The 14,974-nt window shown below is 40.4% G+C and overlaps 1 protein-coding gene across 3 annotated transcripts in view; it reads right to left on the bottom strand.

Annotated features, from left to right (window-relative positions):
• Positions 1-14,974, bottom strand: part of SLC25A13 (solute carrier family 25 member 13) — a 104,048-nt gene that overhangs the window by 39,994 nt on the left and 49,080 nt on the right. For all 3 annotated transcript variants that reach the window (XM_042044167.1, XM_042044166.1, XM_042044165.1), the window contains 4 exons: positions 9,393-9,532; positions 2,742-2,888; positions 1,066-1,204; positions 149-242 (listed from right to left, as the gene is read on the bottom strand). In XM_042044167.1, coding sequence (XP_041900101.1) covers positions 149-242; positions 1,066-1,204; positions 2,742-2,888; positions 9,393-9,532 — 520 coding nt within the window. The remainder of the gene's footprint in view (positions 1-148; positions 243-1,065; positions 1,205-2,741; positions 2,889-9,392; positions 9,533-14,974) is intronic.

Genomic DNA, 14,974 nt, shown 5'->3' with positions numbered 1-14,974 from the left:
AGAAGAGAAAAGAAGAGAAAAGAAGAGAAAAGAAGAGAAAAGAAGAGGAGAGAAGAGAAAAGAAGAGAAAAGAAGAGGAGAGAAGAGAAAAGAAGAGGAGAGAAGAGAAAAGAAGAGAAAAGAAGAGGACAGATAATTCTCCACCTACCCCCGTGGCTCATAAAGGTCTGCTAACTGAAACAAGATGTCAACTTCCATGGGTGTAACCTGACCAAATTTCTGGGCTGCCAAAACAAACTCCTCTGAAACAGAATAAAAATACAGAAAATAAAATGCAATCAAACCAGAAGAAATAATCCAGAGCACCCCAAATTTGCTCTATATTTTAGTATAAAGTAGAAGACACTTGTTGGGGCAGGGGTGAAAGGGAAGTTACCCAAAACAGAAGTGTTCCTGTCACTACATAAATGTGTGCTTTAAATGGTCTGTCCTTCATGCAAGTAAGTACAACTCTCTGGTCTTAAAGCTTAGTGCTACCAGCAGGATTTAGGATATTTGACATACGGTATCAATCAGCTGCAGGTCAGAGGGAAAAATATAAAATAAAAAGCAAACAAAGAAAAAACCCCAAAACAGGAGTCAAGAGATGTGGAACTTTTCATGCATAGTCCCAGTAGGCCGCATTAATGAAACTCTGGTGTTGCACAGGGAATTCTCCATAAAAGTGGTTAGATATAGCAGATAACATCTTGTTCCAAGCTTGTAGATCAGCTTACTGTGCCGCCAATACAAGTTTATGGAATTCTTCAACTACCCTTGAAGGTCACTTTAATAGGCTGCCAATTTGGCAGGGGTCCTAGGAAGTTTTTTAAACTTTTAAATATCTTTACATACTTCCCTCACCCTGCCCCCACCACAAGTTTACTACGACCTTTTTCTGATTGAAACAAAATGAAAAAGCTGGAGGGTGGACTCCGACAGGACTGTACAAAACTGAGTGGCAAACCAAGGCATGCTAACAAGGCAGGCTTCCCCCCCCAAATTGATTTAAAAGAATACAGATGAGGTCTTTCCCTCCATTCAAATGCCCAAGGAAACTTCCAGACTGCAAACATTTCTACCAACCCTTAGTGACTTCCACATCTTTTCTATTTCCAGCCAGAGTACTGTAGATCTTTCTAATGAGCTCCATGTTGTTAAGGAGAGAATTAAATCCATTAAAATAGGAAAAGCTGACCTGATGGGAAGTGGTACCTCCAGCAGCCTAGAGTACAGACAGTAAAAGAAGAAAAAAGAAAGGAGAGTGTTACAAAACTAAAAAAAACCCTTGAAATAAAAGTTTTCGAACAATGTTATTTTACAAGAGTGACAGTAGCACAGGCTTGCTTTTTAAAAAAAACCCTGCAAAATAAAGAACTTTAAACTATGAAAGATTCTTATGTTACTGAAACTAATCATGACCAGAATATAAAACTCTCCCCACCCTACAAACCTAAACAAATACATATGCAGGATTATAACAACATAACCAGTAGTAATTTACAAAGTTCAAGTTTCAGTACTGCTTCAGTTGGAAATGTTTCATAAGTTGGCTTATATCTAGTAATGAGGAAATCTACTTCTACATGTAAAGCATATTACTATATAGAAAATTTCAACAAAACCAAAACATATTCTGTAAAAGGTCAACTGAAACCTTTAAATTCACAGGCATTTCAAGTCATGGAAAACCAGCAGTAAGCTCTCGGGCTTGTATCAGGCGGTCAAACATAATGGGAACAACAAGGTTCGAACAGTCACTCATTTTCAAATGAGAACTGAGCTTAAACCTCTGTTTTAAAGTAGTGTTGGATCTGCACACAGAAAAATTACTGGATCAATTCTCTATTTAAATTATAAGATCAATGATCAAGCAAATTTCTGAAAAAATATGCGTAAGCTTGCGAAAATTTAACTGACCTTGAGGGATAATCAAAAATCTTATGTTTTATGACAGAGCATATGACCCAGGAAGGCTGTTAACAGGACTGTGAGGGAACCATCGAAAAAAGTACCAGATCTCACTGTCAGTCCCTAAGCCTTCTGGCTATCCTTTTTGCTGCATGCATCTTCTAATATTCTGGTCAGTTTGGAGTTCTCATCACCTCACATATCCCCCTGAAACTCTCCCTTGCAAGTCAAAGCAGAACAGATCTTTAAGCAGATCTTTAAACCTGAATATGGCCAAGCTTTAGAGTACTTCGAACGTGCTGCTACAAGTTCCCAAAATTAGAAACTGTGGTCAAAACCAAATGTATCTCTTTCTTCAGTGAAATTGCAAAATTGCAGTATTTAATTCACTTTATGCACTCCAAACTGTGACAATATACTCTGAATGTCCTTGGCTGATGTTCCAGTTCATACATTGTCCCAGATACTTGGAAATTACACTCAGGAGCTTAGAATTTACATTACAAAGCAAGGGCATTGAGGATGATGTCCTAAGTGGGATGTAATGGCATTCTGAAGTATTTGACACAGTCTACTATGATGGAATGGCTGGAAAAAGGCAAACTCTGCATCTGTAGGCCATAACTAAGGTCCATCTACATGCTTTGTCTTTTGTCTCTGGAGACCAAGAACATTGAGGATATACATTCTGCTATCAGAGTTAATTTTCATATGTGTCGATAATAACCGCTAGACTTCAAAACATGGATCCACAAGCTGGATTAGGTGTCATACAGCAGTCAAAGTACATAAAAAACAGAATCCCACAGCTGTATCCCAGGTCTGCCAGCTGGGATACCAGAACTACTCACAGCTACTAGACATTCTTCTACAAATGGTGTCAGCATGTGTGGCCGGATAGTGACCATAATGTCCCTGAAGTCCATAGCTGTGACTCTTCCAGATTGAGCATTGTCCCTCTGTACAAAAGCCTGTTTTGCATGTTCTAACTGTATCTCCTGCAAACATAGGGGGAAAAAAAAGTTACGTTCAAAATCGTCACCTTAACAGTTATATTTAATGTAAGTAATGCAATCCTACAAGACTTCTCATTCCTAACAAAACACGACTACGGGTAATCTAATGTTAAGTGGCTATTGTATGTATATAGTATGTAAATTTCAGCCTTTTCTAGCAGGAGCATATATGGTCTCTATCACTGACCTCAATACCTTGGACAACATCATGATTTCTTTGCTGCCTGGACATTATGTCATGCAATTCATTTAACTGAGAAATGGAGAACCCATACCAACACACCAGTGCAAGTAATCTCCCACTCATGAACATTAAAGTGTTCCATGATGTGCATTATCCAGTTTATTGCACGTATCACAGCAGGTCAAAATACCTTCTGTAAAAGCACTCACTACTCCTTGAATGAGGACAATGAAATCATCAGAGATTTCCATGTAGACACCTACTAATCTGGAAGGGATTCCCTCAAAAAGCATCCTCATTTAAAACATAAAGTTATTTGTCTACAAAAGACACCAGCAGTTTAATTTAGAACTCCTTGTATCATGACTGATTAAAGATCAGTTCTCAGTATTTCAGCAGTAGTAACAGGCATAAACATTATCTGATACAACCACCTGATAATCTCATTTTGTGATTCAAATGTACTACCGAGAGAAAAAAGGAGAAAAAAAGGTATATAATCTCTCAGAGCTGAAAGTCCTACTGTGACCTTCACCCTTTCTTCTTAAATTACTGTTAAGACTACTTTCCTTTTTTTTATTTAAAAGGAACAATCCTGCACAGATGTAACTTGTTATTACATACCAATGTTTGTTGAGTTCTACAGGTTTGTAAAAAAAAGAAATACCTTTGGTGATGTAATCAGACTTCCCAACCTGTATTTTTTAGGTGAATGAAGGAACACAAATCACTGCCGTGTCTTCCCTTTAAATTTCAAAGATTATAAAAACTTCTTCACTGGAAATACAGTGCTTATTTTGAATACATATTCATAATCAGTTATTCAGAAAATGGAATCAGAGCAAAACTATGTCAGCAATACTAAGCAAGTCTTGCAGTGGATCATGACACTATCCAACTATTTCCATTGTATTTGCAAATATGTGCCTTAAAATACATATTAATCCAAGACTCAAGCTAGTCAAGAGTCACCATCATGATGTATTCTCAGTAAATATGATCTCCTGTAAGCTGATATTTGTCTCACATCAGCATTCAAGGAAATAAAGAGTGAAGGGCAAAAGGCAAATTCAGATGGAGTAGAACCGAACCTGCGAGAGACCTGCAGATGCCATCCCTCCCTCCTTCTATTCACTCAGTTCACGTGGCCACTCAAGCCATGCTTGTCCTTTTATTTCAGCCTTCTGACTTTGCCAATTTTGGTCCTAATTTCTAATTGCAACACTGTACCCTGACCTGAAAGGTATGATGAAAACCTCCTAATATATTAGGCAGAGGGGGGAAAGGGTTGGGGGGAAAAGACTGGTCAATGTTTCACTCCCAGAACTAATCTGAAATTTGTTCTTTTGATGGGAAACGCTCCTGGGGGTTATAATTTGAAGTGGTACAATTTCAGTTCGGCCACGTTTTCTTTACATTACAGACCCCCATGTTGAGGTGTTACAATTCAGCAATAATACTCTGGCTGGATGCAGCCATGCAAGTTCCTACTTCACTCCAACTGAGACTGTAATTTCAACAGAAATTTGGAAGGAAGCAATTTTGGAAGGTTTATGGTGAGATGAGCACAAAAACACAAAAAGACTTAGTCAGCTTGAGGCAGGCAACTACTTGGGAGGCAGAGAGCTCTGCAAAGGAGTTTGGTATAATAATGCTTGTATCCTAAATACTCATCACTTAGCAGGTAGAAACGTGGGAACAAATGAATAAAAATGTTTGTCATTAAATGGAAGCACTACCAGGGAAAAAATAAATTGTATTTAGCAGAAGGATTACATGGGAAACTGTGAATATTGCTTTCTTCTTCCCTCACTCAATTTGTTTTAACCACTGAAACTGCTGGCAGTATTTCATTGGCAGAATCCAGCACTAAAATGCAGTAAAAAAACCTGGACACCACCTGCAGAAGTCCAATCTGTTCCCATCTGTGTACACCCATCAGTGAGTCTGGAGGTATTGTACCATTGGTGAGACATTGTCTGACAGTGATGTCTTAGCCACAGAACAAAGCAGGGCTCGTGCTCCAAAGAGGCGCATCAAGTGCGTGTTTCTTGTCATCATCCAGCTAACTGCAAAAAGGCTGCTACTACTACAGTTGAGAACAAGCCAAAACACCCTATCCTCTCCTTGCTAACATGATTCTTTCCAATTTTCTTGGTAAACTGGAACCCACTAGAGAGAATTATCCCACTTGTTAAACACATTGTCAAGGTCTTGGCGCTGCCATTTACCCATCTTTTTGTCAGACAGAAAAGAGCCATTTAGCTGTAGACAAACAGCAAGACAAAACTGTGAATGGGATGATGTCAGTCTTCTGAAACTCCCTATTCATACCTCCTCCTTAGTTCAGAAACTAAGTTCCAGTTCAAAATGGTTTACGAATACTGCACATAGACAAGAGAAGACTGACCTCAGGAAGGGAGAGACTTTTTAGGCTACGGAGACTCTTTAGGTTATTTTGAGCAGAGCTACACATTTTCCAGTTACACCGGGAAGAAAGAAGCACAGGGATCTTCAGCCACATGACATTCCCAAACCATGACCATGGATGGAAGCAGTATGGTACACAAGAACACGTAGACGATCACATGGTAACAAACCATCTCAAATCTAAATTTCAGACAAACCTACAAGGTCTGTTACCAACAAACCAGACATACGTCACTTTTCTAATCACTGCACCATGCATATCAATGCAATAAACTCCTTAAAGTGTTTACCTCAAAAGAAAGGCTATACATTCCCTCAGCCTCCATGCCTGAAAGCTGAGACAACTCACAGCACAACTATGTTTCAAAAGGAGTTTCAAAATTGCTACTAGCAATTTATCAGAAAATTCTTTATGAGATGTTTGTAACATCACCTTTGTTGTGTATATGCAGCTAATATAAAGAATACCACCTTAAAAATAAACTGAAAAACAATAAAGCAAAGCTGTAGTCTTCAGAGATGCCGACTTGCAGTAATTTTATTGTTGCACCTATTTCAGTCCCATATTGTTTACCTAGACAGACTAAGGTTTAAAGAAATACAATCCTCATTACTTTGCAATACAAATTACACTTCCTAAAGAACCTTCTCCAACTAGACTTTCTGTAAACTTAAGATATACATAGAAAACAAGCATCTTCCTTGATGCTGGAAGTCCAGAATTCCCCCAGGCAGAATAAGACTCTGTGAAAAATTAATTTGTACAGCATGGCAGGCATGCTGGCACCAGATTCTAATGAAATTATTTCCTATCTAGAGATTTTAACTCAGCTTTCACTTACTCCAGCTCATTAAAAGCTTCTTTACCTTGCACTTAGATAGAAATTTATATTTGCATTCCATCCCAATGTATCTACAAGTCATCAGATACAACACAATCTTTGCCACTGGAGTAGATCCCAAGGTTCAATTATAGAGACTACTACTTCATCAACTAATATGCTGGGCATAAGTAAATTCCCAGGCAATACAGAAACGGATTTACCAGGCCCACATATGTTAAAATTCATTGTGTGGAATAGATTTTACATGCTGAGAAAGGGGCTGATTTTGCTCTTCGTAAGGCAGACTTGCCACTTAAGTGATGATGGAACATGACCATATGCAAACAGATAGAGATATGATGGGTATATAGTACAGGTACACAAGCTAATTTTAAGCCAGCAAATGAGCAGGGTAAAACAACACACCCTGAGCTCTAGGTTGATGCAAATAGATTGTTAACTGTATTAGAGCCAAGGAGTTTGGAGGCTATACTTTCAGGCATCTCTGTTACTACAGACAGAAAAAGTGCTGGCAGGATATAAATATTCAGAATCCCATATAAACACTTCTTATTTAAAGCCACAAGAGATCTATCTTGTGCATGGATAAAATATACTAATGTTATTTTCCAAATACCTTGAGCTTTGCCAGAAGTGATGATTAGTCCAAATGCTGCAACAGATAATGATCACGGAACAAGTTTATGTGACATAATAGGACCCAATGTAAAGGAATTTGAATCTAGCTAGATTATTCCATTAAAAGTTGCAAATTGCATTGTACTTACAAAGCAGTACCTGAAGCGCCCTACAGAACCATCTGGTCCATGTTAAGTGCAGTGTAAACTGCATTCACACATCAGGAATGCAGAAAGGTAATTTGGTATCCACTGTGGTCTCCTGCTGTCTAAGGTCCAAGGTCTAGACATCAGACCAAGAAGACTGACTCATGCACAGGCAGAATGTCAGAAGGAAAGACTGAGTACCGAAGGTTACAGAGCTTAAAGGAAGATTTCCATGCCTGTGAACAGCAACGCTCCACTTAGTGCCGAAAGCCATTTCTGTGCCCAAACTTCAGCATCTGTAGTACAATGCTGCAAGGCAAGAATCAGCAGGGAAACTTACGTGATTTACAGTTTTAGAAAGTGGGTAAACAGATGTACCCAATTACTGTGACTGACTGAGCATCCTAATAGACTGTACTGATAACAGGCAGCTTCAGAAGTCTTAGGACAATTAATTTATTTGAAAATCCTTCCTGCCTGCACCAATGCTGAGAGTATCTTTATTAGCAGTATTAGAATTTTTCCTGAGTGCATCTCACCTCTCCAGAGACACCCAGAATTGTCATACTTATTCTCCTGGTTTATGCTCCTCCTCCTGTGTTTCTGACCTATATGGATCATCACCAGAAGGGCTGGCTGGTTCATGAGGACCACTGACATCCTCCAACACAACCAACTATCCCCAAATATCATCCCATCCAAGAAAAGTCCTTTCAGATAAGTAAAGAGGAATATCCCTCCACAGGAGGAGAAAGCCTAATAGTTAGGACTAATCTCCAAAGTTAGAAAACTCCTGCCTCAGTGCTTGCTTTTCCTAATTCAAGTTAAAAACACAAAAGAACCCAAAGAAAGAACTCAAATATTCCAAACACCAGCCTTAAGATTACAAGCTCTTTTAGGTCTCTGACTCTAACCTCTCAACTTCTCTCACAACCCTTACACACACACTTTAAATGGTGAAAAAGTGTCCTGTTTTTATTCTGAATTTTTCAACAGGTTTTCCTCAGATGTCCAAACAAATAGACAAATGAGGCAAACAGGACTGGTACTTTGTTAAAACTGTGACTTTAAACCACCAAAATCAGGATACATATCTGAGGCTCATTCTGTAGTTGAAAGGAGATACCAGAACACATTGCCAGAGGCATTTTTTCCTAATAAAGTAGCACATTTGCTTTTTCACTCAAAAGAGGTCCTGATTCCTATTTCTGTCACAAAACTGGTTTATGTCTTAGCTACTTAGGAGTTACAATAGTCAATACAAAGCCTAAGGGAATACAATTTAATCATGTGATACCTGACGTCCTCTTCATACAAAGTTAATTAGACTCTGTTCTATGAAGTCAATTTGAAACATTTGTCTCAATAGCATTATCTTAATTATTCCTCATCAAAATGATACCACCTCCTACTGTGAACTAACATACTTGTGTAAACAAGAAAAAAAGAAACCTTGCAGTCTCGAAGCAGGTTCCCATTTTAAAACTCTCTAGTGTAAATACTAATACAGGCATTAAGTATTCAGGAGGAATACAAACAAGAAACTCACGTGTTTCACCTCTTTTCCTACTGAAGACTATTTTACAGTACTGCTAAAATACAGATAATCAGTTTATTTTTTTATTAGCATATTTTACTTCCTGTAACAAAGTACCTTGTATGAATAGTATGAACAGCCAAGAATTACTTGCAAAATAGTGCTTTATTCATTATATACAAGCAAATTTTCCCTAAGATAATCCTAATTCAAAAAAGATCAAAAGTAAAGTGTGTGGAAATGGCTTGTAAAAAATATTATTGGATATCAGCTCTGAATTAAATATATGTTTAGTAAACATGCTGTTTACAGACAAAAGTACTTGTTAATATGAGTCTGGCAAGTTGAGTCCAAAATGTTTAATACTGTTATTTAACATTCTTTGACTCATAGATTTAAAAATACAGGAGATTTTCAGACATCGAAGTCTAGGTTTTTAATCTCATGTCTATGGCTACACAACAGTGTAGAAATAATCACCTTCTGCACACAGGTGCAAAAACAAAGGAAAAGGAAAAAAACCCCAGCTAGCCTGAATCAGCAGTTTTACCAACAGCATATCCTATTTACCAGCATACTATACAAGTCCAGCACTCTGACTGTAAAAGCCTACACTTGGTATATATTTCAGCTTTGCTACCAGCATGGTATTTGGCAAGTTTGCAAACACTTTGATTCTTGCATCCTTTTTATTACTCTTGACAAACCATACTGTATTAGACCCACCAGTAAAAACTGAGTGAACTCCGCATATGTTAGGTGTCTTTTTCTATCCTTTCCAAAATGCAGCTGTACGAACTCTGAATTCCAGTTAAAAGGAATGTGCTGATGAATAGTAGTCTGGCCAAAAACTTGCTTAGCATCCTCTGGGAAGAAAAGAAAAATGTTCATTTAATAATAAAATAAAATAACAATAGGGACAAACATATAAACAAATATGATATGTTGTAACAGGAAAGCAATACTGTTCATATAAATTAGTAACATAAAGCAAACCTAATGTTTTTGTTTCCCCAAATCATCACCCTCACAAATAGTTTCTGAATAATAGTTTTATTCGTGAAGTTTTATACCCACAGCATTTAATTAAAAGAAACTCAGATATTTCAAGTTTTGAATTCAAACAAGGAAAGATTAAAATTAAAAGACAATTTATAAAAAGATGACTAAAGCTAACTGATTTTCAGCATAATCTTTTCAAGCTGCTAACAATGAAAGTTTTGTGTCACTGTAATTCAGGCTTTTGAATTTTTCCCAGAGTTCTCCACATTCAAACAAATCAACTACAAAAACACCATTATTTCAAGATCCACTTTTCTGGAGTTACTGACAGAGCAGTCACAAACAGGACAGGGGATGTGCAGAGACATGGCAGGCAGGAACAAAAACTTGTCACCAGCAGTATGCAGACTTTAAGCCTACATCTCTTCTACGAGGAGGGGGGCAGCATGACAAGTATGATCACAGCTAAATACAAGCTTCATAGTTAGTAGTCACAACTGGGCAACAGGCTTGGCAGACTGGTAATACACAGCAGTTTCCGTGAAGAAGCCACTATTTGATACACACCAAATTGTACAGTAGTAAGGACCCTACATTTCTGCAACTAGACTGCATATACTGTAACTAATGAAAACACTGAGATCTGAGCAAGTACTTGTCTCAAAGGACAGTGCCCACTTCAGTGTGACAGTTTGGCCTCTGCCAAAAAAACAGGGCAAAGATATCCTCTGAAGACAAGCTGAAGGCCAGAGGTTCCCAGCTGCTATATGCCTTCCTAATTGCTGTATGACTCCTTCAGCAACTCAAGCGAAGAGCCAGATCTTGTCTCCTGCAAGTTCCTGTGAGCATGGAGAGATGGTTCCCAGGAGTCACTCCCTACCCCCAGGCTGGGCCAGGAGCTGGTCTGCTCCCTTCACGCTTTGTGGAAGACCAGGAGTCCAAACCATGAGCTCCTGTCTGTCTCTGCGAGCAGCAGGGCTGTAAACCAGTTCCCAAGCATGGCTGGTGCCTGGGGTTGAGGAAATCAGCAGAACTTAGTGCTTGCCTGTGTTCAGAACAAGCTGGGAGCCACCTCACTGGAGCCAGCCTCTGCCTGCCAGGCAGGACTGGGAGCCACCTTCCAGCTCATTCCAGTGCCACAAGCAAAGGTGGGAGCTGACTCCTTGGGGCAATGAGGTTGCATCTCCTGTGCATGTTGAGTTCTGGCTGATGGTTCAGTCCCTGCCAGGCAGGCACAGCAGTTCTGTTGACTCAGGGAAATCCAAGCAGGGTGGAATCCCCATTTTAGGCAAGGAAGCAGGAAAAAGTGAGAGCGAAGTGGCACAGCTGAGAGCCAGGAAGATGTCAGGAAGAGCCCAAGTAAATGAAGAAAAAAGACATAGAAAAATATGGTCACAAGGAGATGAAAGGGGCAGGTGTCTGCTGCACCGACCCAAAAGCCCTGCAGATGGTATAACCCACAAGAATAGCTTGTTCTAAAGCAAGAAGGCTTCACAGAGCAGAAATGAAACTGCAGACCTCTTCCCATCTCACAACCCAGTCAGTAGTTTCAGCTTTAAAAACACCCACTGATCCCAGGGCATCAGTGGTGAAAGAGCAAGTTGGATTTAACTTACAAACAGGAAGACTAACCCCAGTTAACCTCAAATTCATAAAATTCATAACTCCAAGTCCTAATGTCCGAAGAGAATTTTCTCCTAGCAAAGTCAATGCCCCCCAGGACAGCCCCATTGCTCATTCATGTCTTAAGCTTCACCACAGCCAGCTTGGATCTTGTCTGCCAGCATTCTCCAGGAGCAAAATTCTACTCCTGGAGAGCAGAATGGGAGAGAAAGTCTATTGGTTCAGGGTGAGGTCCTATCCCTCTACTTGAGGTCTTTCATTTAGGGTGCTTCCTACTGCCACAGCTCAAGGCACCTTGCCACATGTCACTGGAGATCACATTTATAAAGTTTCTGCTTTCTGCCAGACTTTCTTCAAAGAAGGCAACCAGCATGAAAAAGACAGCCTGTCTTGCCTGCATATAAGAGGAAATAAAGGTTGTCTCTTTCTAGCAGTGACCACTGCTTTTCCAGAGAAAGACATTCCCAGAACACCTGTCAGCTGTCTCTTGCACAGAAATCAGATGTTCGTTGGCTTCCTCTTTCCCTCGCATCCCACCTCCAGAACTTCCCCAAAGCAAGCCACTGATACTGTGTGGATGAGATTAGGAACAAATCATTGTTTACCAAAAGCTATGTTTGGTTATTATTTACCGAAAGCTATGTTTAGGTCCAGAGTTGCCTTTGTCAGAGAAAAAAAGGTGCATTCTTACCTGATGCAAGCTAAGAGATAGCAGAAACTTAGCTAGTATAAAAGGAGTCTCAAATTTGTTTTGATGGGGCAAGGCTCCACACAATTCTTACTTCAACTTGTTAACATATGAAAGCTGCAGAGTCTCCTTTGAATATGCCACTGTAATTTTATTTTAATTCATTGCCATACATTAGCTACCTTGAAGGAACAATGTATCCTGCTCCCTTAGCTCTGTGTCCTGTAAACCCTCCTTGACTGGAGCCCAAAATAAAAATTCCATCTCAAGAAAATGAAACATATAATCATAGAATAGTTTGGGTTGAAAGAGACCTTAAAGATCATCTAGCTTCAACCATCCTTGCCATGGGCAGGGACACCCTTCACTAGACCAGGTTTCTCAAAGCCTCCAGGGATGGGGCATCCACAACTTCTCTGGGCAACCTGTTACAGTGTCTCACCATAGAAAAGAATTAACCTCATAATAAAGAATTTCTTCCATGTATCTAACCTAAACCTGCTCTCTTTCAGTTTAAAACCATTCCCCCTTATCCTATCTTGTAGGCTCCCTTCAGGTACTGGAAGGCTGCAATTAGGTCACCCCCAAAGCCTTCTCTTCAGGATGGACAATCCCAATTCTCTCCCCTTTTTGTCGATCCCTTTAACCATCTTTGTTTGCCTCCTCTGGACTCGCTCCAACAGATCCATGTCCTTCCAGTGCTGGGGGTCCCTGAGCTGGATGCAGTGTTCCAGGTGGGGTCTCACCAGAGCAGAGCAGAGGGGCAGAATCCCCTCCCCTGCCTTGCTGCCCATGCTGCTTTTGATGCAGCCCAGGACATGTTTGGCTTTCTGGGCTGTGAGTGCACATTACCAAGACATGCCCAAATGTCAAGAAGTGGAAAGAATGGTAACTTCAGACTAAATACAGTGTTTAATTATTGGCATTATAAAAGGCAAAGGAACACACAACAATGAAACTGAAAACCTCATCAAGCCAATTAGGAATATAAGGTCTCTATCCAGGCCATTTGCATTCCCTTGTCTGTTTTAGAGATTAAAGGCCACAAGCATGCCTCAGAAGTTCATGTAAGTACAAATATCACTCTAAATAGCTCAAGCTAAATATGTGCACTTAATTTTTGCTATGACTTGGAAAACACAGACTACCACATTAGTGTAGATACAGTAAAAGAACCCACACAACTTGATCTCTTCACAATCGTACTGTATATTGATGTAAATATGCCTTGGCAACTACTACCAGATGCTTTTCTGACAGAATGCATGTTGGATAATACAATGCAGGCAGCTGACTGGAAGACTGCCTACTGTGCTTCTACTAATTCTTTGATGGCATGAGACATGGTATCCTCTTTGCCACTGCCTTTTTACACATACCCTGTACTTTCTTTTTGCAGCTATGGTGCACAAATTCCTATGCTCAGTGAACAGTGTTTTTCCTCTTCCCTCGCTAGGTCTCATCACCCATTCATCCACCACATCACTGACTCAAATCTCATCTGTAGTCAGATTGCCCAATTCAGACATTAAAAACCATTCATACTACAGGAAAAATTTGAAGTGTTTTAACTTGTGATTTAACCATCAAAAGGTATCCAATTATGTACCAGAACTCACTCCAAGTTATTATTCCGTTCTAACAGTATCATCTCCTAATCATCTAAGTCCATTATTAAAATAAAAAATGGGCAATGAAAAAAAAGTAGTTCTGCATTAAATCCCTAGCTGGAAGTTCAACAGCTATCCACAAGTCACTTAAGTGAATACAGCAAAACACAGAGAAGCTGTGGTGTGGTTCAGTAGCCAGGATCCATTTAAACTTTTTTTAAAAAGGAGCCTGTTTCAGAGCTACAGAGTAATTTGTAATGGAAAGGACATCTGGATTTCATGGAGTCCAGCCACCAGTCAAAGAAGGTCCAAGCAGAACAGGTTGCTCAGGGCCATGGCCAGATGAGGTTCGAATACCCCCTCATGAATTTCTGATTCAGGACACCAGGGTAAGGGAATGTTGAAATCCCAGAGGGTCATAATCAGTGGCACAGGTTCTAGCTGGAGGCCTGTCACTAGTGGCATTCCCCAAGGTTCAGTACTGGGCCTAATATTGTGTAACTTATTCATCAATGACCTGGACAAAGGGGCAGATGCCTCCTCAGTGAGAACTCAAAGCTGGGAGCACTCAAATACCCTGAGTGCTGTGCAGCCCTTCAGAAGGACCTCGACAGGCTGGAGAGACGGGCAGAGAAAAAGAGTATGAAATTCAGCAGAAGAAAATGTGGGGTCCTGTACCTGGCAAGGAATAACCCCATAAACCAGCACAGGCTGGAGCTGACTTGCTGAGATGCAGCTCTGAGAAGAAGGACCTGGGGGTCCAAGTGGACCATGAGCTGTCCATGAGCCAGCGGTGCCCCTGTGGCCAAAAATGCCAGTGGTGTCCTGAGATGCACTGGGAAGAGCACTGCCAGCAGGTCAAGACAAGTGATCCTGACCCTCTAGTCAGCCTCAGTGATGCCACACATGGAATACCGTGTCCAGTTCTGGGTTCCTCAGTTCAAGAAAGGTATGGAGCAGGTCCAGTGGAGGTCTACAAAAACGGTTAGGGGACTGAAGCATCTCTTTTACAAGGAAAGGCTGAGGGAGCTGGGCCTGTTCAGCCTCCAGAAGAGATAACTGAGAGGGGAACTCATTAATGTGTATAAAAACCTAAAGGGGGTGTGCCAAGAGGATGGACCAGACTCTTCTCAGTGGTGCCAAGCAACAGCACAAGAGGCAATGGGCAGAAACTGATGCACAGGAAGTTCCACATGAATATAAGGAAGACCTTCTTTACTCTGTGTGTGTGTCTCAGCACTGCAGCAGATTGCCCAGAAAGGCTGTGGAGTCACTCTCGCTGGAGATACTCAAAAACCATCTGGACAAAATCCTGTGCCATGTGCTCTGGGATGACCCTGCTTGAGGAGGAAGGTTAGACCAGATGACCCACTGTGGTCCCTTCC

Source organism: Corvus kubaryi, unplaced genomic scaffold (assembly GCF_017639235.1).
Source record: "Corvus kubaryi isolate FWS band 111438036 unplaced genomic scaffold, C.kubaryi_AGA036_p1.0 37398, whole genome shotgun sequence".
NCBI lineage: Eukaryota > Metazoa > Chordata > Aves > Passeriformes > Corvidae > Corvus > Corvus kubaryi.
The sequence above is the reverse complement of the archived record's forward strand: the minus strand, read 5'-3'. Positions and strand labels throughout refer to the sequence as shown.